The sequence below is a fragment of the Harpia harpyja genome, chromosome Z (genome assembly GCF_026419915.1).
Source record: "Harpia harpyja isolate bHarHar1 chromosome Z, bHarHar1 primary haplotype, whole genome shotgun sequence".
NCBI classification, from domain to species: Eukaryota; Metazoa; Chordata; class Aves; order Accipitriformes; family Accipitridae; genus Harpia; species Harpia harpyja.
Genome location: NC_068969.1, coordinates 87715145 through 87731778, shown reverse-complemented (window position 1 = coordinate 87731778; position 16634 = coordinate 87715145). Strand labels below are relative to the sequence as shown.

General features: G+C 41.0%; 1 protein-coding gene across 3 annotated transcripts in view; it reads right to left on the bottom strand.

Annotated features, from left to right (window-relative positions):
* Positions 1–9402, bottom strand: part of LOC128136323 (zinc-regulated GTPase metalloprotein activator 1A-like) — a 32066-nt gene extending 22664 nt beyond the window's left edge. For 2 of the 3 annotated variants that reach the window (XR_008233329.1, XM_052775637.1), the window contains exons 1-6: positions 9047–9276; positions 7800–7886; positions 6777–6873; positions 5477–5568; positions 1999–2058; positions 898–935 (exon numbers count right to left, since the gene is read on the bottom strand). Coding sequence is in view for 2 of the 3 variants with exons in the window: in XM_052775637.1 (XP_052631597.1) it covers positions 898–935; positions 1999–2058; positions 5477–5568; positions 6777–6873; positions 7800–7886; positions 9047–9158 (486 nt within the window). In the remaining variant the exon portion in view is untranslated. Of the gene's footprint in view, positions 1–897; positions 936–1998; positions 2059–5476; positions 5569–6776; positions 6874–7799; positions 7887–9046; positions 9277–9356 lie in introns of those variants that run through there. The other variant, XM_052775638.1, reaches the window with a different exon arrangement.
* Positions 9403–16634: the final 7232 nt, after the last annotated feature.

Below are 16634 nucleotides of genomic sequence, written 5' to 3'. Positions count from 1 at the left end.
GATCACTTCCTTATTTTTTAACCATCGTTCTTCAGTTCTCTCAAGCTTCTTGCAGCCATTGTAAAATAAAGAGATATTAAAAACACTTCCACAGCATGACAGGATTTTTATACCATGGAAGCATCCCTTCTTATGGTCGCTTTTACTTTGAATCCTGCAAAATCAGTACCTAATCAAAGTAGTCACTTCCTAAGTTATAAAGTTGCAAATAATTATACTTATGTCTAGCTATTACAAAAAAAGTTGAACTATTTGATCTAATCACAATTTCTTCTGTTATCCAAACTCACTGTTCTATAGGTCTGTTCTTATATTACAGTTTCTATAGATTACTCTAATACCTGCTTTTTTTGTCTGCTTCCATATAATGAAGTAATCTTTTAATCTGAAATGGTACCTAGACACCTGGCGCTCTCATCTCTCCTCACCACAGTTGCCATTACATCAGCACCTTTTGAGCCCTAATTTGAGCCCTAACTCGCTTGTTACCACACTGGTACCAGAGGTCGGTCCTTACTCCTCTCCTTTCAAGTAACATGGACTAATGACACTCTGCAACACAAACTTCTCCACTGTTTTACAGTAATCCAAATGCCTATTTGGCATACGACCAAGATTCCCAAATGAAGTGATAGAACTAGGAGGAATCAAGTATCTAGCAACCTGACAACTCTTAGTAGACATGCTGCTGTGCTGGTAAGAATCTGAATTCCTATGAATATCAGTACTTTCTTGTTCCCATTCAAAACATAGTACTAAGGTACCACAGCAACCGAAATACATCCTCATCCATTGTAAGAATTAAACCTATTATAAAAACGCAATTCATCTGGATGAACATTATTGCAATTGCTGTTCTAACGTTGCAGTTTTAAACTAACAAATCCAATTACTTACCTGCAATCCATGCTTTGCATCGACAACAGATACAATACCTAAAAAAGAACATTAAAAAAGCACAGAAATGTGCTGAAAGCAGCTGACAATTTAACAACTTGTAAACTTCCTGTACAACTACCAAAGTAACTATCATACCATTTAGAACTGGTTATAATACTTTCAATGCCTCCAGTGTATCTGAACATTAGACTTGTCACCTCATTATTTTCTTAGTTGTTACTCACATCTGTGGTAAAAAAATGTCTACCAAACCAGGTGAGAGATATTCTCGGAAGGCGGATGTCTCTCCTCCTTCTTCCGCAACAGCAAATTGGCAGAGGTATGCTTTTACAAGTTATTGCAACAAAGTAAGGGGATGGACTGACTGAGGTATACAGTTATTCTGATTGTAAGTGACCAGGAATCTGCAATTCTCTGGCAGAAACTTAGGAAGCTATTTCCTATTCAACTGAACGTTTCCTTGGCTAGACGGGTAATTCACAGACAGACCAAAGTGTTAGTAGGATTTTTTTTTTTTTAAGCCAACAAGTAAGGTTTTTTTCCTACGTAAAAAAAAACCCCAACATTCAACATGCTCTTTAACTACATATAGTGATGATTTGTATTAAACTCAGATTTTTATTGGAACACAGCAAATACTAGAGCTAACAAGAGTACAATAGGCAAAGGCGGCAGAAAACAAAAGGCAGGAGAATCCTGATGTTGACAAATTAAGAGTTCAGAAAAAAGGAAACATTAGGGGGAAAAAAAACCAGATAACAAGAGCCGCAATATTACTCTTAAATAATGTTTTGTAATATCTAACTAATGAGGGTTTTTTTCCCCCCTTACACCACAATCAAGACCTCTCCATATCTGATCCCTTCGCAAAGCATTACACAACTTTTGTTGGATTTAGCAAACTGAAACGGCTCACCAAGTATATAAATAAGCATCAGATTAAGCAAGTGGATCTCCGTAGTCAAATTTAGGGATGTGAGAACCAAGATCATGAGTTTCAAACATTCTCTGAAACCTTGCCTTAAATGATAAGAGTACATTACACTAAATCCAGATATGGAATGCCAATACATTGGAAAACAAGCTTGCACTTCTTACCATCAAGATAGATGTCACTTCCCAGCTCAGAATCAACCCAGAACATGGAGGCCACAGCTCCTAAGAAGTGCAGTACATTCAGTTGCAAAACTGACATTTTCCAGTAAACTATCAATATTCAGACATTTCAAAGAAAACTCAATTTGTAGTGCTGTACTTGAAACTCCTCTCATCCAAACTCAGAAAGCATCATAGATGTTGAATACCCAACCACACATTTGACCTAACAGCTACCAAAGCGCTATACTTGTGTGCACATCAACAGCTATGACTACAAAAAGCTTTAAAAATCTCACAGTTCCAGATGCGTGTAAGTTGTCTAAATTACCTTTACTCAGTAACACCAACTATCTGTCATTACCACACTCCAAGGCTGCCTCATTTCTAAAAAATTCTGTACTCCCCCTCTTCACCTTTCAGCCACTGTTTCTAGGTCATGGCATGCACACACACAAAAAAGGAGATAAAAAAGGAGATAGAACAGTTAAAGAAAAATGGATTTGGGACATTTGAGACAAATCAGCTCTCTCCTAGGGACCTCCTCTTCTTCACTGGTTTCTATACTCTCATCTGCAGTTTCTTACATCATAAATCAACTGGATGAATAAAGTCAAGAATAACTGGATATAGAAAAGAATGTGTTCCTTATCTCAGGTCTGCACAGGAAAGCTTCTGGCTTTAGACAATTTTAAGATAGATTGAGTTAAGAAATATCTAAGGCAGGTTCAATTTGCAAACAGATATTGTACTGGAAGGGAGGCTTACAAGGGTAAATCATGCCTGATCAATCTGGAAAAGACATACCCAGCCTTCTGTGGAAAAAATTATTGTATTTGTGGACAAGGGGAGAGCACTGCATGGAGTTTACATCACCTCTAGCAAATTTTTCAACACTTGTCTTTGAAGATATTCTAGTAACCAAGCTGGGACATTACCAGCCTGAATGGAAAGACAATTAAGTAAAACTGGTTGGATAGTTAAGCTCTAAAGGTTGCAGTTAACGGGGCATACCCTACCTGGAAGCCAGTACTAAGTAGGATACTTCAGGGGTCTATCCTTGGACCTGTCCTGTTCAACATCTCCACCAGGAAGCCAGGAGGGGATGGAAGACATGCCTGTCACATTTGCAGAGAAGACCAAATTCGGAAACGAACAGCTGATGTACCTAAGGGCAGAGCTATCTTTCAGAAGGACCTGGCCAGGCAGGAAGGAATGGCCAAAAAGAACCTGATAAAATTCAGCAAGGAAAACTGTTGACTAATACATTTAAGGACAAAGAGTCCCTGGCAATGATACAGGCTAGGGACAGACTGGATGGGGAGCAGGTCTACAGAGAAGGCCCTGGGGGTCCTGGTAGGCAGCAAGCTGAGCAAGCAGTGTGCCCCAGGATCAGAGAAGGCCAAAAGCACGCCAGACTGTTGGAACAGAAGCATGGCTGAGGGAGGTTATTTTTCCTCTACTGAGCACTTTCAAGCCCACATGTGGCTAGTGCTTCCATGCACTAGCGTGGGGATCCCCCATACACGAAAGACATCAGCATAGGATCACCAAGACAGCTGAGGCCAGAGCACAGGCCCTACAAGGAGAGGTGGGGGAACTGCATTTAAAGTTCTGGGAACTGCCCAGAGAAGGGACAGCTTCTGTGGAACCTAACAGCAGCCTCCCTGGTACCTACAGGTGAGTCACTGAGAAGGTTGAGCCAGGCTGCAGCAGAAGGATGGGAGACAACTGTAGTAAGTTGAAGCAAGCAAGGTTCGGACCACATATATCAGAAAAATGTTTTTTCACCATGAAAAGGCAGGCACAGAACAGGTTGCCTGGAAAGGTTGTGTCACATTTATCCTCAGAGGACAGAGATATATGACTGGATATCCCAAAGAATCTGGTCTTATAGCTGACCCTGCTCTGGGCAGGAGGTTGGGCTGAAGACCTCCTAACATCCCTTCCAAACTGAACTATTCTCTGATTATATGATTCTAGTATTTTTTACATGCTTGGCCCCATTATCCACCGAATTTCCATTCAGATGAGATACTTCTGGAATAATGAAACATGCAATACTCTCTCTTCTTTGTATAGTCATTTGTATCTCTTCAGGATGTAAAATGGAACATAGTAAACTGACGAGTCTGGAGCAAAAAGAATCAGCAAGTATTTGGACAACTGGGACCACATTCTATCAAGGACTTGGAATCTGTAACCTGATACCTGTGTACTACACGTGGCCTAGGAGTATGCTACTCCTGTTTTCTGATAAAAAGGCCCTGTAAAACAGATTCTAGCAACTGTAGGATGTGCTGTGTATTTAAAAAAAAAAAATCATAATTTGTTATGAAATAAACCAATTTAACATATATCAGTGCCACAATATGAAGGACAGGAGAAGCTGACAGCAACAACAATACTTGCTTTTTCAATTATCAGATACTTAGTTACTGGCAGCCTGTCTAAGACTATTGGGCATATCAGAAGAAAAAAAAAAAAAAAATCAGTAACTAAACTTATTCTAACACCTCAAACTGTCCACCTGAAGTGACAAGATGCAGTTCTCCAAACATCACTCTGTATCAACACCAAATACCTGTCAGTTGTTCACAGTGCTTACTCATGCAAGATACAGCAAGGGCCACAACATCTAATGGTTTTCTGGTAACTATTGATTTTTTTTCCAAAACGCTTAATAGTTTTCCAATTTGACTCAGATAGAATTTGTGTGTAACAGAGGCCAAATCAATGTCCTTTCTTTTGAAGAAGATTACTTTACCATGACAACTATTTAGCTTTGAGCTGGGAAGTGTCAATCTCCTAAATAGGAAACAACTGAATTTCTGAAAAGAATTTCCTTCACTCTCAATCAACAGCACATTTTTAATTGAGATGTTTCAGAGAAAATTGTTTTAAATAGCTATTACTAACAGGACATTAAGTTTAAACACCTTTTTATATAAAATATCACTAAAGAGCACACAGGGAATTTCTAAGATCTATTAGTGTTCTGTACGTAACAGAAGAATGTATTAGTTTGTTCTGCAGCGTATCTTATGACTTCATAAAATATAAGAACTATCACAACCAACGTAACAATACCTCAGATGCTAATAATTTATACATTAGAAGGAGCAATGTAGAACAGCAAAAGCCTACTGAAAACTGCTAGTTTCAGAGTGTGCTTCTCTTGCCTAAGCTCAGTGTGTTTTCTTGGTAGAAATATATTTTAACTGGATTTCTGTTAAGCTTTAGAGTGAATTTACAGCAAGTTCAAAAAAACAAAAACAAAACACCCAACCAATCAACCCCACCCACAAGCCTGCTTCTGCACTTTATCCAGTCAGTTTTAGTCTATATAGCAATCAAAACATACGCCTGACAACTCACCACTTTATATTACATTTTGCACAGTAAACTCACTGGTGAGCAAATAAGCATTTCATAAAAACAATATAATTATCATGGTTATGAAAACCATAAAGTGAACTACCTGGATCTGCCAAACCAGTTGTTTCTAACAATATATAGTCAAATTTTCCTCTCCTTTGCATCAGGTTCTCAATAGCCTTCACACCATTGTCCCTGTAAGAAGAAACAATTAAACCCGAGAACAGACAAAACAAGCTAAAACATGTATAAACGTGTATCTTCCAATGCAGAACACAGTGTCAGTACCATCAAAGCAAAGGCCTGAGTCAGGACTTAGAGTCTACAGTGAAAATCCAGTCATCAAGCTGCTGCTCTAATATTAGGCAAATTGTAGCTTTCTGTTACATTTTAGTCTGAAAATAGTATTTGCCTACTCCCAACAGGTATATAAAGGTAATTTAAATGAAGATTTGTTTTCAAACACTGAAAACCCTGTAAAGGACAGTAGGACTGTGTAAACTATTTGGTTTGGCAGCTGAGACTACGAAAAGAAAGGGGTGCATGGAGGGAGGTGGGAGAACTGAACCATGTTCTCCTGCCTTTCCACCTCACCTACAAGAAAATTCAGATGTGTCATTTACTCAAATCTCAACTGATGAAGGCAGCCTGAAGCAGAAATGTATGGCATTTTACGTAAGAAACCAATGTATATAAAGCACAGCAGCAATGGCAGCATTCCTTACATCCCAGGAGAACACAATGCAAAAGGGCCTTCTGTTTTCCACTTACTATCCCAATTTAAGGCATAGGACCAGTTCTTCCAAGTTTTCAGGACAAACAGGCCATCACCTTTATTACAAACTCAGCACAAACAATCCAGCATTCAAACAAACAGGGTAAAAACATGTCCAGGAAACAAATACACTCTGGCTTTTTCATGTGACCACCAGCTTATAATATGGAATATTGTGTTTCGTTAGGTCACCAAAAGGTTCTCCCTCCACCCTTTCTGAGGTACACAATATTCAAGTATTAACCAACATACTGAGAAAGAAACACAGAGTAAGTATTCAATGTGGAAATTAGGAAACTTGAGTCCTAGTTCCAGCCTCCCTGAATCTTTAGCTCTCTACATAAAAGCATGAAACACTAACAGAAGAGGGAGAGCTCCCTACCCTATGATACCCCAATGGCGTATAAGTTGGTATTTAGATCATTTTTCTGAAAGACATTAAGTCCAAATCCAGTAAGGCAGCAAAAGGAAATAGATTTCTGTCTCCCAAATTCCAATTCTTGTTTTACCTGACAAAAGAAGTCTCAATCAATACTACCATCAGTTTTAGGAATCAAATCCTGGATGTCTTCTTTCCTCAATTCCCCCAAAACCCACTGTAAGAACTTGTATAATAGTCCTTCCTTACTTTACTGAACAGCACAGGCAGCCATTTCTGAGCTCCAGCCATTCTTCATAGAGTTCTCCCCCTTGACTGATTGCCAGGGATTTCTCCAAGGCACTTCCTGGAAATATAAGTAGTACTATAATTTTAATCTACAAATTTGCATGACAATGCCTATAAAAGATGTATGAAAGATTCAAGTTGGTATACATTTTTGAATTGTATTTTTCTCTTCTGAGACCATGTTTCTGACATGTTCTTTAGAAATTAGTATTTTCCGTTTTATGGGAAATTTAAGAGCCGAAGTCAAGTTGGTTCTACAAAGACCAAAATCGAGAGGATGAAAGTACAGCATAAGTGCCACAAACTTTGCTAAAAGAAAGGGAAGTCAGCCTCTACCTCCATATCAAAAAAAGGCTCTGTCTACACATTTTATTTTAGGCTCCATGACCAGAAAAGTCACATGCATCTTTGTTGATGAAAACAAATAAACAAACCAAAAAGTGGCATGCATCTTTGTTGATGAAAACAAACAAACAAACCATTACCAACACAGTGCAAACTGTAAGCAAGACTGCCTATGGTACAGATATTAAGTTATAGCCCTAACAATTAAAAATACTGAGAAGGAAAGCAAAGAGTTTAAAGAATCATAGACACCAAACATACATCTCCCCATTTTCTTGGTCTAGGATAATTTGTGATCTGCAAGTGGCTGAAGGGAAAGGAAAGAAAATATTAACTACCAACATGTTATTTTAATTTCCATTTGCTTGAAACCGAGTAGGACAAATGGAGGTATAGCACTTTCAACAGGATGATATATTCATTTACTTGACTCTGAGGGACTGAATTTATGTACAAAACAGATTAATGAATAGCATTATTTTATGAACACCAGTCAAAAGACTTTTTGCCCTTCTGAAGGCTATGAGGTATGTCAATAATCTCAGTAACGGACTTAAAAATACAATGTTCTTGACTTCCAGAAATTGTATATATTTGTCATTTTATGGCTAAAAACCCTGTTTCTGCAGGTTTACATACCTTCACCAAACTCATTCAGAATAACTGCTATTCTTTTGTTATGCTGTTCTGTCAGTATGTAATTTAGAAGAGTTGTTTTCCCAGCTCCTAGAACACAGACCACATTTCTATTAAAATGTTAAGAAAAACTTAAATTTTCAAATAAGAAGCAAATACTGTTGTGCACATGCACACTTCAGACAAATCTGATCTCTTCTGAAATATAAGTTTTCATTCTTGTATCCAGCATTCTATTATAACACTGTAAGAATTAATTTGTAGAGATATTTGACCCCATAGAACTATCTGCACATTAAATCTCAGCTTTAGAAGACCCATAGTTTTCCATTCACTAAGTGTCAGTGCTTGATAAACTTACAAGTCCCCACCAGCTGGGCAGCTTTTTCCTAGAAAACTCATTTTTATGTTTCTCTCAACAAAAGGCGCACTTATTCTTCTCCCTCCTGCTGTCTTTTCTGACCAGCTCTTCTACCATCAGTAATCACTGATGTGCTACTGCCATTAGATGAGGCATTGTTAAGCAAGGTGTTCACAACTTCTGTAACACCACATTACTAACAGTTTCATCCCATGCACAAGGTCACAACTAGGGGAATTTGGTAAAACAATCTTCCTTCTCTGCCCTTACATTTTTTTGAGAGTATGATGCAGAACAAAGCTGAACAGTGCTGACGATCCTAAATTTAACCTGATCTTTACCATATGTAACTACATTTGAAGCTCCCAACAACTGTGTTGGTTTAAGAGAGGGAGGCTGAACATCACGTTTGTAAGACTGCAATTCAGTCTGCATTTAACTGAGGCAAATACGTTACACTGTTCTGACGTTAAGGGGCAAAAAGCGATTTGTCAAGCATGACCAGAGCAAACCGGACCCCGAAAACAGGCTGGCAAAAGCAGCAACAGGAGCTTGCACCCCTGCTGAAAACTGTTCTGCAAATCTAACTGGACCCGCGCTCACCGGGAGCGGCGTGAGGACACGGTGGAGAAAGCGCGGGACGAGCAGCACTAAGGACTCCTTTCCGTCACGCCATCAGGGTCTCGCTTACCCACCCAACTCGCGGGCACGGAAGCTGCTGTCAGACCCGCCGGGGCACCCCTCCGCCCGCCGGGCGGTGTGCGGGCCGCCCTGCAGCCCAGCGCCCCAGCCTCTCCCTTAGCGGCTTCCCGACGCCAACAAAGCGAAGCCCGCAGGCCTGCCGTACAGCTCTTCCCGGCGCCGGCAAGCGCGGCAGGCCGCTCCTCACCCAAGTACCCCGTGATGATCGTCACGGGGATCTTGCTGCTGGGGCTGGACTGGGTCTCCTCCGCGCCGCTGGCGTCTATCGGGACCAGGTCGGGGCAGTCTTCGTCCTCCATGAGAGCACGGGCCCCCGCAGCCCGGCGCAGCACCGGCTAGGGAAGAGGGAGAGGCAGAAGCCAGCGATGCGGCGGGGCCAGCCGGGGCAAGGCGCCGCTCTCCCCTCAGCCGCATGCCCGCCCGCCCGCCCGCCCGCCCGCCCTCTCCCCCGCAGCCCCGGCGCCAGCCGCCACTCACCCGCGCCAGCCGCCACTCACCCGCGCCCGCCCGACGTCACGAAGCCCACGCCACGGGCCCGGCCCGGCCCGGGCTGCAGTGCTGGGACGCAGCGCGGGCATGCGCCTCCCCTCAGCGCCTGCGCCCTGGCCCTCAGGGCGGCCTCCCGCCGAGTTCTGCCGCGCAGGCGCAGCAAGAGGGACGGCGCGGCGGGGCGGGGCGGGGCGGGTGGTGGTGGCGCCCCGCTGAGGGGGTGGGCGGGGCGGGTCGCGCGGCGCCGCGGTGACTGGCAGTTAGCCGTCCGTTAACGGCCGGCGGCTGGGCGGCTTGAGGTGGCGGGGTATTGCGGTGGCCTGTTTCCCGTCAGACGCGGCCCCAGGGGGCGAGGTCCCTCCGCCCTCTACTCCTCCTCCGCCCGGTCTCGGGAAGAGGAGTGTCGGTTCTGCCCCGCGGGGAACGCTGAAGACGTCCCGCTGTGGTCAGCGGACCTGGTGCGGCGTGGATGTGCTGTCTTTTGTTTATAGTCAAGTCAGGCTACAAATCGCATGCCAGCGCTCTCTGTTTTCCATTAGATACGGTGAGGAGGCATGGACCCTTATAAGACCTGTCTACAGTTAACAACAGTGTTGTAAACTCCATAGGTTTTTGTGGACCACAGGTTTAGCGAATCGGTAATATATCTTCCATTTCTTCACACCAAAAGGTGTAAATGTAATAGTAGTGGGGGAGGCACGGAGGAGAGATTTGCCTGATGCATACTTACCTGTGCATACTGCTCAAAACCCAGGTGTGGTTCTCTGCTCTCGATGTAAGTTCCAGTGGCAGCGGTTTGAGAACAGGCTGATAAAGTATGTTGGACTTCATCTTGTTTGTATGTTTGTTGGCTTGTATGGCAGTACATATACTTAGTATTTATCCTTGAATCTTCTTGTGTAGGTTAAAACATTCCTTTAACACCAGTGATACCTGATAATCCACTCTAAATAGTTTGCATTTACTTTAGTCATTCTAGGAAGCATGTAAAAGTCTGGTCTAAAAAAATGATCAAATACTTACATAATCCATTAATTCAGCTTGTCCTTGGGAGATAAAACTGTATTTATTCCAACAGAAGTACCTATCGTTACATGATTGTCCAGATAGTAAGTTCAAAAGCAAATTATTAAAATCTTGATTTGTGAGAAAAATGTGGGGTTTTGCTTAAGTTGTAGTTATAATAACTCAGGTTGTCCTACCCTATAAATCTTCCACCAGCTCTGTGGAATGTCAGCAGCAGCACAAGTGTGAAACTTTTGAGTTTAGCAAGGTGACAGGCTTAGGGATCTTCAGTAAATAAGAGTGGGTGACAAGAATCAGTTGTGGAGTTCCTGTTTCCTTAACTGTAGAAAGCAGTAAATCTCATCCATTCATTAGAGGGTATAAGTTTATAGTCTGTTGATTTGTCTAACTGTAAGACCAATACGTGGTAAAATGCATTTTTTTGCATTCTTGTTTCAGTCACACAGGTCATCGCTTTGTATGATGCTTCCTGTTTTAAAAGAAAAACCTGATCAGGTTCTCAAAGCTGTATCTGTTAGAACCCTGACCGATGGTATATGTTTTTGCTGTCCTCAGACTGCTCAACTTTACATAGTTCTGTTATTAAGGGACTGATTAAGGAAAATATTTAAGATTTTCACTGCAAGAAAGCTGTGGGGTAAATGAAGAAAAAAGCAGAAAGGTGTTGGGAACTAGCAGGCTAGCATCACAGAGCATATAAAAGGCTGTAAGCTGTCTTTCAAAAATGACACTATTTGTAATACTGAAATTTCATTTACATGTCAGTGAGACACCTGGTATTGGGGAAGAAAAAGGTGATGAAACCAGTGTCCTGGTGTTCTGCTTTTCATCAGTTCACATGACGCTGCTCTTTTTTTTTTTTTTTAACAAAATTATCTAAAATAAATACTGTGGTTTCTGGGTTTCCTTTTGGTTTCTTTATATATTCAAACATTAGAATTTTACTGTTAAGTATTAACTGTCTTTGTGTTTCTACTGAACTGTCTAGTAAAGCCTACTATGTGAAGATAAATGCAAAACCTGCATATTTTATTATGGTGGCAGCTAAAATGAACACACCAAACCTAAATCTGGGTAGCACAGTTGGAGTGGTTTATTCTAAGGTATCTGTAGGCCAGACATAAAACATCAGAAAGCAGGAAAGTGTTGGTGGGTACCAGGAGGTCATATTTAATAATTACTTTAGGTGGCTGCAAGTGAAATAAGCTAGTCCCTTCCCAAATACTGAAGAACTCAGTGCAAGCAAAGCCATTTGCTTCAGACTGATTTTGATGATGGACAAAAGTGTTTAAGGCTCTTTGAGGAGAATTGGGGAAGACGACTGTAAGAGCCATGAAAATAAGGAAGAGGATGCACTGAAGAGCATTGCAACTTACTGATTCCTGATGCAGTAGCAAGGGGAGCATGGTCTGACTGAAACAACAGGAAAAGAAAACCATTGGCATTTCAGTATAATGTGGAACATAACAACCTTAAAGCATCACAGCTGCTGGAGAAGGAGGTTCCGTTACAGTACTACTAGTCTGTATAGGACAACGTAGTTCAGTGTCACAGAGAAAGGAGTTGCTGCAAATTCATATGATGCCAGATTTTTTGAATGATAGTTAACCTGCAAAACAATGTGGAAACAGAGATTAAGTTCAGTTTTGTGATTGGCTCAATAGCTGCTAAGCAGGCCCAGGTATATCTCAAAATATAAGCTGGTAAGCAGAGGCATAACTTTAGTATGATTTGCATACTCCCCTGGGTACATTTACTTCTTTCTTGCCTCTTACCTAACTATTCCTATATTAAACTATCTCTATTTTCTTACCTGTACTTGGATTGACAGCTTCTCCTGACAACTGGACTTTATTTTTCCTTGAAGAATGCAGATTATTCACATGTTGTGTAAGAGAAGGAAGATCCTACTTCAGTCAGCGCACCTGCTTTTTAACACTGATGCTTTTTATGACCTATGTGCTCAATATGCTCTTATGATGTGAAACTTAGTGAAACTGAGGACATTAGAATAAAGGTATGGCTTATAGTCAGGATTTAAATATCAGCATACATCATCTAGCAAGTTGCCTAGTTGTATGTAGGAAGATGGTGACAGTAAGAGAAAATTTTGTCGGTGTTGTCTCTGCTTAAGCTCTGTTTACTGCAGAGGTGAGCAAAGAAACATTTCTCTTTGAGACACTCTCTATTGAGGATCTGGCCAGTAACATTTTTAATTCCCTAGAAGAATTTGCACAGACAAATGGAAAAAGAATATATGGTTTCACATATAGTTTTGGGGTTTTTTTTAGAGTCAAGTGTTTTACAAAAAAACAGAAGGCTGCAAAGTGATCTAAGTTCCCTTTCTCCTGTTTCACCAACACAGAAATGAAACTTAAACCTAGGAATGACTTTTTTAACTTTTTTTTTTTTTTTTTTTAAGGAAGGTTCAGTCTTTCATTGCCAATCTATTTAATACATCAGTAGGAGTAATGGAAAATTACACTTATTTTTCTGAGATTTAGCCTAGTAAATTTCATATTACAATTTTGTTTAAAACAATCTCGAGTAAGTCAGATTTTTAGGTACAGTCAAGATGGATGCCAGCGAAAGCACTGAACTTGACAGCATGTCAGCTTCCTTTAAGGAGAGAGTGTCTGGTTGCACAGGCTACATTATACTCCCCAAGTCAGTGATGTTGTATGAAGGTGGAATATAAGCATACATCAACAGGCATTGTGTGTTGCTGGCAGGTACTGAGATCATCACAGTTTTCCTGTTGGTGTGATCCTCCAGGCATTCTTACGAGGTAATCAGATAACTGTTATTCATTACTGAAGTTATGTACTGCTGGTGTATTTTGCCAAGGATGTAAACTTACCATTATAAAAGATTATCGAGAAAACTCCCCAACTCAGTTGCCGGTTGAGCAGCAAAGGTACATCTTCTACAAATAAGCAGGTGACACTTAAAGCTTCAGCAGGGCTTTGTCATCCATCACTATCCTGGGATACAAAGCTGTGTTTAGTGATGAGCATGATGCTGTAATACTCTATCATGCAACAGCATTCTTTGTAGGGATACCACTGCCAGTGAAGAAGTGACTGCTTAGTTACTCTTTCAAGAAAAAAGATGTTTGGAAATGTGTGGCTTAACAGAAAAAATAATCCCCTGGTAGGTGGTGTATAGACACACCAATTACTGTCTCTTCCTGCATTTCCCTCACTCCAGCTTGCAAACTCCTTCAAAACAATATGCAGCAGTAGCCATTCGGCCCAGATGCTCATACCCAGCCTGTGCTGTCAGTACCACCACCCAGTTGCTCTTTGTGGCTGGGCCTGCAGCTCCTCAGCCTGCCCAGGTACAGCAACCAACCAGCCGTGGACCCACCACCTCCAGGTCAGGTTGCAGGAGGAAGACCAAAGCATGGTGAGAGCATTTCAAGCCCAAGAAGAACTAGAAGGAAGTGTGGCTTTATGACTGATTCCAGGGATGCAGGGGTGCAGCGATGATTAGGACCACCGTTTGGGATGCATGCGTGTGCAACAGGAGGATGGGGATGAGGAAATGGTGAATCTAAGCATGCTTTCTACCATATCGTATACAAGACCCACCAACACCTGCTGCCATCCAAGCAAGCTAGGTTTGGAAAACCACGGTCTGTTCTGAGTTGCATTGTTTTCTTCACTTCTGATTTTTGTGCTGCCTCCACTGGCACCTGGTTTGATATTATTTTTTTAATCTCCTGACTGGAAAGATCTTGTTCTTTAGGACTTCTTGTCCTAAAGACATGATTAGACTTCATGACCTTGTGTATAGTAGGTTTGTTTGTTGCAGGAATTGAAACAGTAGTGTTTAACAATAAGCTGGAGCAGTACTATTGACAATACTTAATTGTATAAGATAGCTTAAAAAAATCAGTTTACTAACATCTCAGCTGGTAGTACTCCAATGAGTTAAAACCATGTAAGCTTTCTTGATAAAATTCCTTTTTTTCTTTTCTTCTTTTTTCCCCCAAAAAAGGCAATGGAATTGCTGACATAATAGATGAAAGGGAATATTTTATGAGTTTTGCTGCTCATATGCTGAAGTAGGCTGCTGATGTGCATGTGACAAAATATTTTTGAGTAATCCTTTTGTCCATGCTTACCAAGAATGTATGAAACTGCAAAATAAATAGTTGTATCATTCATAAATGGGTATTTTTGTGCAAGTTGGGATGTTATCTGCATTGCTGCTAGCTTGATTTGTGTGGACAGATTCAGGAATCAAGGGAGGTCCTACTTCATGCCATATGAGCTGTTATGATGAAGCCTGGACTCTTTTTTATAGCTTCAGTAAAAAATAAGGTGGTGGTTTCTCCTTGAGTAGTTAGCAGTTCTGGAGATACAGCTAGAAGAAGAAACATCTTCCTCTCTTAAACAAGCAAACAAAAAACAAGACCCCAAAGCCAGTTAACCACAGACTTCAGCAAAGCAGGAACGTCCAATTCCTTTCATGCGACTTGCCGTGAACAGAAAGATGGGTGTGAAACCTATACAATACTAAAACTGTTGTCTTACTGTCTCTACAACCAGACAATGCACACAATGGTTAATGGAGGTACCTGCTTTTTTTTCATTGCTTACATTTCTCCTCCTTAGCTTGTAAGTTGCTAGGAACAGAGGCATAGCACTTCATGGAAGCCTTTGAAATTAAACAATGAAATGCTTGTGGTTTTCAAAAGCAGTACTTTGAGAAACAGGAAAGACCTGGCTTCCTACTGTGGATGAGCAGCTTTTCTAGCGACAGATTATCTATAATGCACGGTTAAGCTACCAGAAAGCAATTTCATGTGATAGCAAGGACCTACTGTACTAGTGGAGAACTGCGTAACATTTTTCTCTGATTTCCCTTCTTTTATACAGCAGATAGAATGCAGTGGAACTGAGAGAGCCCACCTCAACGTGTGCAAAGAGTAGGTAAGAATTGTTTCTTGCCCATCCTGCAGTGGTCTAGACAGCATAGAAAATTGACAAACTGGTGTTTATTTCATGGCTATTTCATGGCATCTTAAGGAGAGCATGGTTTATATTAATCTCTAAGCTAAAATTCTGAAAAGCAAATAGGAGAGAAGCTGCTCTGTCCACCAGTTTTCTGTAGGAGCAAAGACAGTAAGTATACTAGAAAGGCCAAGATGTTAAATATTTCAGCTGGATTTTGGATGCGTAGTGTTCAACAGTGCTGAGGGCCTCAACTCCAAGTAAAGTAGGTAAGAAATGCATACCATTGATCCAGGAAAAAATCAAACATTGGGTATCTCAAATTAGGCTCTCAAAAATTGCTGTGTCCATTTGAATTATATGGGTCTATTAAAATTTTTAAAAGGTTACATTTTTCTTGTTTCTTTCCACTTTTGAAGCAATGTGATCACAGCCACCTGCCAAAAGGCAGGTTGCACACTTTGAGGTTCTTGTAGAGCAGTAACACATCTATTAAAACCGCAGCCAGTTCATGCACTGAAGAGAGTTTTGAAGGCAGTGACAAACTTTTAACAGACACGTGCAAGTGCAGACAAGAAGAAAGGTGGTGTGAAGCACGGTCAACATCTCTGACACTCAAGAGTCTTCTTGTCACCAACACACATGCCAGATCATAGCTATGTATCAGTGATTTGTAACTAAGTGATATTTAAGTTCAAATTACAGGTAGGTAAGTGACCTTAGCTTTATCTCGGCAATGTAAAGAAAGGATGGATGTGGTGAGTAAGTTCTGTGCAATAAAGTGTCTAATTTATTTTTCCCAAAGCAAATGTTTGTTAGTTAATACTGTTCTATTAGTGGTAGACTTTAATGTTCTCTTTCCGAAGTTTCAGACTCATATCTGAGATCTTATCCTGCTGTAGAGCCTTGTGGGTTTTCTCCCCAAAAATATTTGTATTTGTTTCCATTTTCAACTCTTTTTATTTACTTACGGTTTTTGTTAAACCTTTCGCTTCTTCAGCCTTTCTGTACTTCCCTAAGGGCACATAGCCAGTGCTCTTCAAAGACCGTAGGGGTTAACATCCATATTTGAGACCACCCATACTTAACAGCACTCTAAAGAATGGTAAATCCTGCAGAGTAAAAGGTAATTATTAGTAGCACAATTTTAGGCCTTCACTGTTTGACAATCTTCCATTCCTTGCCTCAGTCCATGCTGTTTTCCGCTAGGTACCCTCCAGCTCACTGGGAATGGAGAGATAAGCTATGACTGCCTTTCGGCAGGTGAATCCTAATGTTGTTGCCACCAAGGCATGGATT